The 12,003-nt window shown below is 44.0% G+C and overlaps 1 protein-coding gene across 3 annotated transcripts in view; it reads right to left on the reverse strand.

Annotated features, from left to right (window-relative positions):
• Positions 1 to 12,003, reverse strand: part of NEDD9 (neural precursor cell expressed, developmentally down-regulated 9) — a 95,811-nt gene that overhangs the window by 27,514 nt on the left and 56,294 nt on the right. The window contains exon 1 of one of the 3 annotated variants that reach the window (XM_062617896.1): positions 10,407 to 10,551. The exons of the other annotated variants lie outside the window; for them this stretch is intronic. Coding sequence (XP_062473880.1) covers positions 10,407 to 10,418 — 12 coding nt within the window. The 5' untranslated portion in view covers positions 10,419 to 10,551. Of the gene's footprint in view, positions 1 to 10,406; positions 10,552 to 12,003 lie in introns of those variants that run through there. 3 annotated transcript variants of the gene reach the window in all.

The following is a 12,003-nucleotide window of genomic DNA, read 5'->3' on the forward strand; positions in this document are numbered from 1 at the left end:
TGCCAAACGGCTTCTCTTCTATGTTTAGCTAGCTTAGGAAGGAAGAGAGGCACAAAGGAAGGAAAGGTGGGGAGAGACACCCCAAAGGAGTGTCTGCGCACAAACCAGTAGCTTCATTTTGGTTTATCCATCACAGATTTTTCATACGGATTCCCCTTTTAGGTTTCTTTAAAAATTAATCACTGCCATTCCAAAGTAAGCTTAAGCGTTTACATACCCTTTTATGGTTACAGTAGGCCTAACAGTAATGATTTGCCCATGTGACTGAAGAACCAATCTGAAAACCCAGTAAAGAGCGAGTTTTATTGTGAGAGCAATTTGACTACAAGCAGTACTGGTAAGAGGGAGGGAAGATTGTGCTCTGTTTGGCCTTTTCTTGACAGAAGGGCTTCAGTGCAAGAGTCACTGGACGGTTTAACAAATGATTTAGCTCCCATCTCATTTTCTGTTTTTCACTGTCACTTTTTATCTGAAGATGATAGCTATGTAGTTGAGGCAGGAAGTGCTACCACAGCACACAAGAAAAAGTCTCCTGCACTACCAGGGTGTTGCAGTTACCACAACCTCAGCAGGACGACTCTGAAAGGCCTTTAGTACCTAGCTGAGACAGTAGGTCTGACTGCTGGCTCTGGGAACTGAGCTTCTCTGCCTCACAGCTAATGAGCAAGCTTGGCTGGAAATACTCAGCATAGTAACATTTCAGTTCACTCTTATAGGCAAAGTTCACAGTCCCACTTCTCAGGCACTCTCTTGCTTTCTCCCACCAAGAAACTCCAAATTTTGTTTTAGCACAGATACTTTTCTGGTCAAGTGTTGCTAGCCCAAATAATTACAAGCCCTACTGGGTGGAAATTAAGGCAGTTTTCCATGCATGGATTTGGAAAGCTCACTTAACAGCTAATGAGAGAGCTATGATGTAACAGCCTGATCAGAGCCCTGAGGAGAACAGGTCTTCATCCACCTGAAGTATCCTTGCACGCTGGTCCTGGAATAGAGGCTGTCAGTCATGCTAAAGTATGCCAAGCTGTCTGGAGGCTGTGATAAGGAAAACCTTAGGTCTGCAGGGCAGAAAGGCAAGTGTCTTATTTCAGTGTTCCACTAAGCTGTCCCAGCCCCTCTGTCTGGCCTCAGAGAGGGGATAAGCCAAAAGTAGCCATGTCATGCTCTGGATATATTCACTGCCAGTTTTTTGCAGACACAATACTCTACCCAGCAGGGGTGGCAGGCAGGCAGCAAAGGCCCAGCCACTTCACACTCCTGATCAAGATGCTGATGTGGTCCATCAGTTCACTTGAGACTGGCATTAGAATATAACATAAACATGTGAAAGACTGAAGGCTTTCTGGTTTGAGAACTTTTTTTGTTCAGCATAGCTGTTTGGTTTGTTTGTGTTTTTTTTTTCTTTGTAGGCAGTTGGCAAAGTACTTTGCAAAACTGAGGCACAGCAGTGAACCGAAACTTGGTAGGGAATCCAAATGCATGAATCCAAAAGAAGGAATTAGGAGGGCAGAGGGGGTGGAAACAGAAAAGGAAAACTGTGAAAATGAAGGTTAGAGCAAGAGATCCTAACTGAAGCTTTAGCCTGTGCGAATAAAATACTTCATTCTTCTGCACTGAGTGCATCAGCTTATTGCTGTGCCTGACATGTCAAACTGGACAAATTTTGTTGAAAAGAAAGTTTTCTGGTTCTGTATCTATTAATTGCAACAAAATGATAACTCTACATTTGCTCTAAGGGTAGCAAGGCAGGCTTTGTCTGCTTGTTTGGATGACATTCTTTCACCTCTCGACTGAGTTTCAGATTTTTTGCTTGGCTGGTGTTACTTTATTTTAGAGGGGATGTGAAGTGTCGCGGTGCTGCTCTGCTTTCCCGGGCATTACACAGGTAATTGTAGAAATATAATTTGAGGTGAGATGTGAAATAAGGAGTTGATTTACCCCTTCTGTTTCTAAGGCAGTGAAGGATGAATATAACGTATCACAAACACCATTCGAATAACACGAAACCTCTGAGGTGCTCGGTGAGTGTGTAGGGGGAGCTTAACAGAAGTGGCAACTCCCTTTTACTACATAGCAACCTTGTGTTTGCAGTCTGTGCAGTGAGACACAACAGGTCATAGCTACACTAGCAAGGAGCGTATCTGAAGTAATGCTGTTTTGCGTAGCCCTGGGGAACACCCCAGAGATGAATACACTCTACTGCTTGTAGTCAGACCACCCACCCTGTTTTGGAGCTATCATATAAGACCGGTTACAGTTTGTGACACTGTTTTACGGTGAAGCAGAGCAGTGATCCACTAATGATGCGTCCTGATCTTATTCCCCAGCCCTCCAAGTTCCTAGTGTTTTTCAGGAGTGCTGCAATACCATTTTCTTTGCTCTCTCTGGGAATGCAGATCACATCCCCTGACTTACCTTCAAGACCTATTAATATTTTGGGAAATTCCACCACACCTAACTCACAAAGTTTGCTGTATAGGTTTTACCCTTATAACCAGTTTCCTTTCCCCCCACCCAAGGAAGGGTGTAATCTAGTTCCATGACTCTAAAAGGCCTTTTCAAATCTGTCTGAGAGCTGTGCCTCCTGTGACTTCAGCAGGGGGGGGCCAGGGGGCAAGGAAAAAATAAAGCATGCAAACAATAGCCTTAGAGTAAATATGATCTCACTATGATTAAGCCACAGAACATCAAAATCAAAAAGCAGATGGAAAACCTAACCTCGTTCCCTCAAGCAAGCAATTAAAAACTTAATGAAAGGAGATCGGATGTTAAATGCTTAAGAATTGAAGGAGCACAGCAGAAGGGAAAAAAAGGAAAGAGATGGAAAGAAAGAATCCTGAAACGTGTGTTTCGAGTTCTCAGTTTTCCATTTTCTGGCATTTGCAAGCAGCCTTCTCCCAGACAAAGTTTCCTTAAAATAAAAAAAAACCTTCCCAAATTTAACCCTTCTCTGTGCAGCTCTGGGGAAACAATCCCTGCTACACTGTCAAGAAACAGTGGCTATGTAGACTTAGGACATCAGTACTGTCGCCAACTTCTTTGTCTCATGTTTTTAACTTTGGGAAATATGATTTTTTTTTTCTTCCCCCCCCCCCCTTTCTTTTCTTAACCTAGTACTTAGCTGAATTGAGACATGATCTTCTTCCCCAGTCTCTCCAAAGCTCTCCATAGAAGGAAAAGCCACCCTTCTCTGTCACTTTAGTGTCACCATCTGGGATACTACACAGCAGCTGCAACTTGGGATGCCCTGAGAATCCAGATACTGAAAAACCCCTCAAGCTTGGGAACTCATGTTTCTAGCCCTGGGCTAGCCCTCAGCAGGCTGGTGGAGGGACAGGAAGAATCAGACACACTTCCAGGTAAGCCAGGCCTGACTGGCAGATGAGGGCTTGCCAGGCGTGGTGAGGGTCTTCTCCATACCACAATGCAGTGGCCAAAAGTCAACAAGCCTCCCAGAACAGCTTGATTTTGACAAGCTGACATTTTCTAGGGAAGCATACCCCTGGAGAAGGGATAGTGTGTGGGTATATTTCAAACAGTTCAAGTTACTATGCTTACTCTCAGATTGAAATACAACATTAACTGTATTCTTGATTGCGTGAGAGATTGGCTTGTGCAATTGCTGGGCTGCAAACAAGATAAAACAGTATAAGCAGGGAGAGAGAGGAAAAAAAAACTAACTGCTTGTAAACTAGGCTTTTCTATAACAGTAAAACTTGGTTTATTACCCCAAGCATTTTAACTGCCTGTAAAATCCATAGGACAAGGACATTCATGACCCTACTGACTGCAAGCTGTATGTCAAACAGTGTATACTTCCAGTCGTTTTGTACTTAACTCTTTGGACCAAGAAATTCACTCCTTTGACAGAGAATACTTGAATTTTCATGGCCTGTATTTTCCTCCCGCTGACCTCAACTAAGCAGGACGTTCACTGCAGAAACTAAGACTTACTCTTAGGATCCTCCAGCATTTTCTAAGATTTGTCATCACCAAATGGCCCAGAGTATTGCTACTAATAATAATTTCAACCTTGCTGTGAATGGGGCCTTCTTAAGAGCTTCTGATGCACAGAATGCATTCCTGTAGTGTAAAACTATACTTACTACCCTTCCTTTTCCGGGCAGGCTAATCCACTCTGACTGTGAATGAAGTGCTTTTAAAACAAACACCAAAACAGAAAGGTGAGAATGGGCCTCATCCCTATGGAGAAAAAAATATACACTTTTTATGCGCTTGTGTTTCTAGGACTGCAAACTATAGCGTTAGCAGTCCTGTTTCTTGTCAAACGCAAACTACGTCCAAATCTGCTGTTGAAAAATGAGCTCTTTAAAATTAAGGCAGTTTCCACTACTGTAATGTCTAGACCAAAAAGCAAAAGAAAAAGAACACCTGCCAAGAGTGGCCTGTGATAAACAGGCAGCAATATTCCAGGGCTGTACTCTTAGATGCTATAAAGTGACCCAGCTTCACCGACACTGAGAGCTGCAGTCATTTACAGGCAGCAAGGAATACCTCTAAATGCAGCTTTACTCAGCAGTAGCCTGACTTAATACTGCTGAATACATGCCATAAACATTCTTCTTTAGTACAATCCTGGAGGGCTGTCTGATCAATACTACAGAAGATGTAGCATAAAGCATCCTTCAAGGGTCAGAGCACTGTTGTAAGAGGTAAATGTCCACTGCTGTTATGAATGCTCAGGGAGCGCATACTATGTAAAAAAGCATCTTAGAAACTGCTTGGAAACTGACTTGCACATTTATGATTTCAAATGTCAATGAATGTGGGCTCCTACAGAAGTATGTGGACTTTAATGTCTTGAAGTTTAGATACTTGTCTCTATCTAAAGTGCAGCCAGAAACAAAGTAGAAGATAAGGGCTCTCCACAATCATTGCAGCTAAGGCATATACCTGTTCATGCTCATTTAGGTGCTTATTTTGCTTTAAAAATGAAATTAAACTCCAGATCTTGAAGATGGGCAGGTTCCTAATTCCTGTTGGCATGAATGGGATTTAAGTACTTAAATGTCTGTGATAAGCTAGTCCAAATAAAATAGCAACACAAAAATGACTTTACTTAGGCCCCAAAGTGACCTCTATTGCATGCAGAAGTCATTCCCATGCCCTTAACATCTTTGATAATAGCAGTATGATGAGAAGGAAGCCCTCATCATGGAACCATGCTCCAGTCATGGTTTTCTACTTTTTGTATGCACAAGAGACACAAGGCTGTTTGCTATTTCCAGATACCGAGAGAACACCCTCATCTGCTGTACTTTTGTGAAAGAGCAGGACCTTGTGGTTGGCTGATGATTACAGTGAATGTGGTCCTAGGACTACACTCTTGCTCTTTGCAAGAAGACCAACAGGCTTCTTGTCTCCTACAATTTCTAAAGTTGGCCAAGGCAACCAGTAGGCACACCCATTCTAGTAGTGGTGCTTCTAGTAGGAGGTGTGTGCAACTCAGGAGAATTACCTCATTCAGACTTTTACTTGGGTCACTAGACACACCTGGCCTTGCTGCAATGACTCTGGTGTTTGTAATGGAGCAAAGGCAGTTCAATACTATAAACTTCTCCTGAGCCACCACACGTACGAGTTCAATGTTCAGTGATAAGATATCAGTGCAAGTATATTTTTTTCTAACCCCATTTGCTGCTATGCTTGATATCACAGGATTCCAAAGGTGAGTTTGTACAGTCTTAAGAATTGTGGTCTAACATTTAATAAGTTAACAGTAACACTTCAGGAGACTTCCTAAAGTCTAGGCTGTGTTCTGCAAAACAGTAGTTACTGGTTTAGAAAAGCTGTGTAACTCTCCTAAATTGTACTTTCATTTTTCCTTTGTAGAAAAGGTTTCCATAAAGTCTTACTATTGGGGAGTTCTCCTGCTCTCTGACCTGACAGATTCTCCTCTGATCAGGTCTTCTGATAGTATGGCACTGTTGGGTCAAAGTATCTCAAGGCTAAGTAATAGTCTGATGTCACTGCAACCTCTAGCAGCTTCTTAAAAGCATGAGTGGAGCCCTCAGTTTAGTCTCCAAAGTCTCTTCTATTATCTAGGGTCAAACTGAATTGGGAATATCAAAAATATAAAGAAGACTGTTCATCTAGCAGTTCTGCTTCCACACTGTGTATTAGGAACTACTGGACAGAGGCAGATTAAGGCTACCAGTTTCTTGATGAAATAGATTTACAGCTACATTACTCAGGAGCAGCTGTTTGCATAAAAACATGGAAGTTCTGAAATCATGCAAAAACCTGCATGCTGTTAGCTGTAATGCTTTGTGATGGTTCCTCTTCTTCTTCTGAAACAAGTCCTGTAACATCCCTAAGTCTCAGCACCTCCATCTCTCAAAAAGAATTAACACCACCTTGCTATCCTACCAAGTCTATGGGAAAGCAACTATCATGTGAGGTTCTCAAACACCCTGAGGTATTGAGGCAGTTACTTCTATTGGAGGTACCCAAAATTGGAGGCTTATAAGCAGCACTACCAGGGGTGGGATGGGAGAGGCACACAGCAGTGAAGAGAGGGAATCTGAAAATCCAAGCTTTGGGGAGGAGCCAGTGATGTTGCTACTATCTCACTAGTGCTGCTACTGATTTAGACCTGACAATGCTGGACTCCTGCCACCTCCCTCTGTACAGCCACAGAGGGGAGAAAAATCACGGAACTTCCACTGCAAATTCACAATGGTAACAAGCATGGCACAAACTTGGACAGTTTTTCCCTTTGTTGGTTTGTTCCTGTAGTACTACCTTTTACCAGGTTTTACAGTTCCTATTTACTTCTAGGTTTGATTGCCACCCTGTGACTGCTGAGATACCAAACAAAAAAAAAAAGAAAAGAAAAAGAAAACAGAGGAGTGTGAGGAATAAATGAAACAGAGAGGATTTGGTTAGTAAAGTACAGGCAGTTCTTTTCCCTTTACATAGCCCAACACTCAAAGTCTTTCATTGCCAGGGTTACAAGCGGCTTTTCACAAGCATTCCTGGTTGGGAATACAGTATTTCTTCCCAGGGACACTATTTTGTTTGTCTTGACATGCAGACACTGTAATCAAGTCTATATATTACAGGACTGTGCCTTAGCACAAATGGCTGGCATTTCAAACCCTATTTAGGTTTCTTCCTTGCCCAACAAATTATCTAAAAATAGATAATCAAGACCTCATACTTTACATCTACGTCATTCCTTCTGGCTTAAATGAGGTAAGGAATGTAGGGGCTTTTTTCTTCCTCTCTTCTTCCACTGTTTGGATCTTTTGGTAAACAGATAAGCCCCTCTTTCTCCTTCCCCCTCTCTTGTCTTGCTTGTGAACAGCCAACAAGCTACAGAAGCCTTATTATGATTAATGCCTTCTCCCTTTTGCATCTGTCACACTTTTATTGCCTGAGATAAAAGCATTGGAATTGCTGGCTAGATTATCCTCTCCCATCATGTTCTTCTCTGATCATAGTAATTTCTGGTATTTCTGATCCTACATAGCACATTTCAGCTGTAATTGCTTCATCCTTGGAGTCGTAGTCTGGGTTAGGGTTCAGAAAGGGTTTATCCTACATTCTGGAGTACCAAATACTGGAATAGCATCCTGTGAGAACTTGATGGGATGGGGGTGTACTTGGTGGCTCATGAAGAGTTAGCACAGAAGGATGCCAAGTTCATCAAATGAGGAATTGGGGTATTGCCATAATACATCTGCACCTGACAGGAATTAGTTTCTGAAAGTAGCTTACAGACAAGTAGGACTAAGGCTCACAACTGATATGCGAGTATTTGTTATGCTTAACATTTCATGTCTTTCCGTTGCTCACTCAGAATAACTTTTGTGTTCTCCATTATTTAACCAGAACATGAGTGGTAGAATAGGACCTAACCTGGTAACATCCGTAAGCCTCAAATATGCTTTTGCTTTGAACAGTCATAGCTTCATTGAATTCCACACAGTATGCAAAAGAGACACAGAAGTGTAGAGACATATATAAGGCAAAATTCTGAACTTGCTTAAATCCACAGGGATTTTCCCAGTGGCTTTCAGAGGGTTCAGACTTGAATAGCATATTGGAAGAATTTCTGAAGAGTGGGATGGTCAATAAAAGAAGCTTAGGTGAAGTGAAAAGCAGAGTGAAAAAAGGGTAGACTGGGTAATGGAAAGGTTACCTAGGCCAGAAATTTGTTGGTTTAGTCACACTGAAAGTGAAGCTGTGAATGATGGAGAGATGTACTCAGGGTCTCATGCGAGTCAGATCCTGTTCTGTTCAACTGTTGATACTCTGATTAAACTATGATAAGCATCTCAACCATTTCATTAAATGAGGCCTTATTTCATGGACTATCAAAATGGAAGTAAAGAATGACAGGCCCCAGTATAGCACCAGGAGCAGTTAAACAGACCCAACTCTGCACCTGGAAGCTAAGCCACCTCTGGAGTGATGGTATGCCCCAGGCAGCCCATGAGCACATTCTGTTCCTTTATCTTCTACATACAATAAAAACTATAGGACTTTTGTTTTCCTATAGAAACAGAAAGAAAATACAGAAAAAAAAAAAGAAAAAAAGACTGAATGAGCAGGTATTTTCTTTACATGTTGCTTCAGGGATAAGAAACAGCTCTAAGGATCTTTGTCCTCGTTAAGTAGTGTAAGAAACTACTTCACATTTCCCAGGGAAAGTAAACACCGGAGTCTGACAAGAAGGCTTTTGAGGCCAAACCCTTCAGTCTTTTTTAATGGCTTGTTCTTTCTTTGTCTAGCTTTCTCTGCCCAGAATTACGTAATCACAAACCCAAACAAAAATGCTTATTCCAACCAGACAGCGCAAAGGAAACATTAAAAGCAGGGAAGACTTCCCCCTTTTGAGCCGCTTTACCAGTCCCTATTCTTGCAGTGCCACTGGGCTACATATGAAGCATGGTCTCCTTGCAGCAGAGGAAGGCTAGATGGTTACCAAGAAGTCTGGGAGCTGTATAACTATGCAGGACCATTATTTTGCCACTGTGACACTGCTCTTCCAATCCCAAGTGCCTGATGTTTCTGGGTAAGATTCACAGCTTCTCTAAGCAGGTATAAAGTCTACCTGAACTGATGTGAGACAGAGTAAAAAAGTATGGGAGATAAATGCTATCACAGACTTCAGACAGCTGTTTGAGAACATACTAAAAACAAAGAAAAAAAGGGGGAAAAAAACCCAAACCCCAAACAAAAAAAAAAAAACAAACTCAAATTCAGACAAAAATCCTCTCAAATCATGTATCTTTGCCTATCTCTATCTTACATTGTTTATTTTTCCTGGTTATTCTTAACCACCATGAGAAACTAGCAGCAGCTTTGAAGACTTAACTTTAACTTTTCCCAAAGTTTGGGTATGAGAGATCCTGAAAGCTTGGGCTGAGCTCAGAGCTATATGGAAAAGCAAGAAAATCTGTGTATATTTGCCTAGGTATCACTTGCACATCTCATTCTGCCCAGTGTTGTAAAGTTATAGCATCAGGGCTCTTCTATACTGCACTTCACTTCCAAATCAAGTTAGTCTCCAAGTAAGCATATAACGTGTGACATTTCCAAATCACTTCTTTTATTGATGCTGAAGTTATTTTTGGCAGAGGAAGGAAAGTTTTCCCTTCCTTCCCCCTTTTTTCCAGGCACACAAGATTATGGCATGTCTGTACAGTAATCTAATGCTCTGTGGGCAATTCAGTAACTTGCCCAGATGGTTTTAAGTAGAGTAATACTAGGATGAAAGCCTCTAAATTTGTGACTTCTGAAAAATAAAACCAACTCTGGTAAAAGCTTAATCTAAACCCACTTATTTCACAGGGGAAAGGGGGATAGGCTAACCATTATTTTAAATACACAGTTGTACTTTTTCTCCTTGCTTGTAACTCATCCGACAGCCCGCCCCGAGAAGCTGCGCTGCGATAACGAGACACTGACAGAGAGCTGGAAAACGGGCGTTACACCGCGGGGAGACGCGGCGGTACCTGTCCCAAACCGATGCTGGGCACCACGTACACACCCGCCTTTCCCGAGCCACCGGGCTCGACCCGTTAGCCAGCGCCGGGGCAAGCGGGGAAAGCGCTCCACCTTCTTCCCCCTATCGCGAACGCTCCAGAGCGCCCGTGGATGGGGGTGTCTCCGCCGGCTTGCCCCCGGTTCCCCTTTTTCCCCCGGAGCACCTCCCCTGGGGCTCTATGCCTGCAGGCTGCAGAGAGCAGCAGGAGAGGGGAGAGGGGTCGGCCGATCCCCGGGGCCATCGGCTGTAACCGCCTGCCCCGAAAGTAAAGGGGTGCTGAGGGGAGCCCCGAGCCAACCGCTTCGCAGTGAGGGCTGCGACCCCCTCAGCGAGCGCTGACAAGCCCGTGAAACTCTGCGCGCCCAGCCCTGTCCCGTCGGCGGCTCACCTTGTACTTCATGGCTGCGGAGCGCTGAGGAACCGGCGCCGCACCCGCTACTCCACCACCCGCCGCATCCCCGCCGCCTCTCCGCGCCGCGCCGCCCGCCCCACCGCCAGGCTACCCCGCTCATTTGCATAGCGCCCTCCCATTGGCAGCGCTCTGGACACGGTGGGCCCTCGCCGGCCACGTCGCCTGCCGCCCTCCCGGTCGCGCCGCCTGGGGGCTGCTGTCGCGGTGGCGTGTATCGCGACTGAGCCGCGCACGGTGCGAGGGCTGCGGCCCTGCTTCCGTGACACAGCGGCACCCGCCGTGCCGCTTCGGAGCCGCTCACCTCGAGTTCGCTGCGTGAAACGGACACTCGGAACAAAAGGGCTTCTGTCTGCCCAGCCCAGCCCAGCCCCGGCTGCTACCCGCTGTGCTTGGGGAGCCTGGGCTTGACAGGGTTCAAAGCACCCAGGATCCCGGCGAAGCCCCCCCCCAAAGCCGCCCCTCGTAGCCTGAGGCCTGCAGGGCTGTTCGGAGGTCCCTGTGTGATGACAAACCCGCCGGGTGCTAGACCTTTTCCATCCATCCCTTCCATAGTCGCCTTGTGCAGCTTTTGGAGGGTTTGAGTGCTTCATGCTGCTTTGTCGTCTTTGCAATTGATTTTTGTTCTCATTTGTCCCCAGAATATAATCTGCTTCTCAAATCAAGATGCTGCGTGCTCACTTTGCCTAGGAAAACCTGGTGGTTTAAACAGGGGTTAGGCACCACAGACCAAGATGGCTTTAATGACCTAGAGATGTCCATTATAAAGAGTGGCTATGGCAAATAAGGATTATTTGGGAGAGTGTAATCATTAACTCTGATATCCTGAGGGCAGGAAAGAGCGGGAAAAACAAATGTGTGATGTTCCTTCATGCTTTTTAAGTCAGACTCCTTAATCAGGCATGATTAATATGGTGCACATAATGGGAATCTTTGTGTATAGGGCATACTCCAGCTTGTTAGATGAACAGGAAATAAATTCTCTCCTTTTTGCCTGACTTGGATCTTACCCAACATTTCTAGGTCACAGATGGACTCAAGACTATTTCTAGTGGCCTAAGGAAAAACAGCGAAGTATAATCTTGTACTACCAGATTACAAGCATAACTTCATTCCATCATACAGTGATATCCTTTAATTCTCATGTGACTAATTCTCTAGAGAGGGATCCTATTGCTAAAATGGCTTCATGGCTTCTAAAGAATGTCATACTTTTAATCTGTAATCTCCTTCATTCTCTAGTTCCAGCATCAAATATGTGGTTATCTATACAAATTTACTAAATGAGTGCAAAAAAATGCTTTTTTTTTTTTTTCTGTATCATCTTCTTGACTGCATATACCCAATAGCTCATTGGTATGAATCCCCATCAGTACAAAAGGTGTCTTGGTGGGAAAAGTGAGCTTCTGCTTTCTGCAGTTCAGAGGGTGCCACTGTGACTGGGCTCCCTGTGCAGTGCCATTGCTTCACTTGCTGTAATCCCTTTAGGGGGGTTTCTCCTGGGTTTTCTTTCCTTTTTTTGTTGTTGCTCTTGATTCTTCTGATTTTTCCAGGAAGTTACATTGAAAGAGATAAT

Source organism: Pezoporus occidentalis, unplaced genomic scaffold (genome assembly GCF_034315485.1).
Source record: "Pezoporus occidentalis ecotype Australia unplaced genomic scaffold, CSIRO_AGI_Poc_V1 ctg2, whole genome shotgun sequence".
Lineage (NCBI taxonomy): Eukaryota > Metazoa > Chordata > Aves > Psittaciformes > Psittacidae > Pezoporus > Pezoporus occidentalis.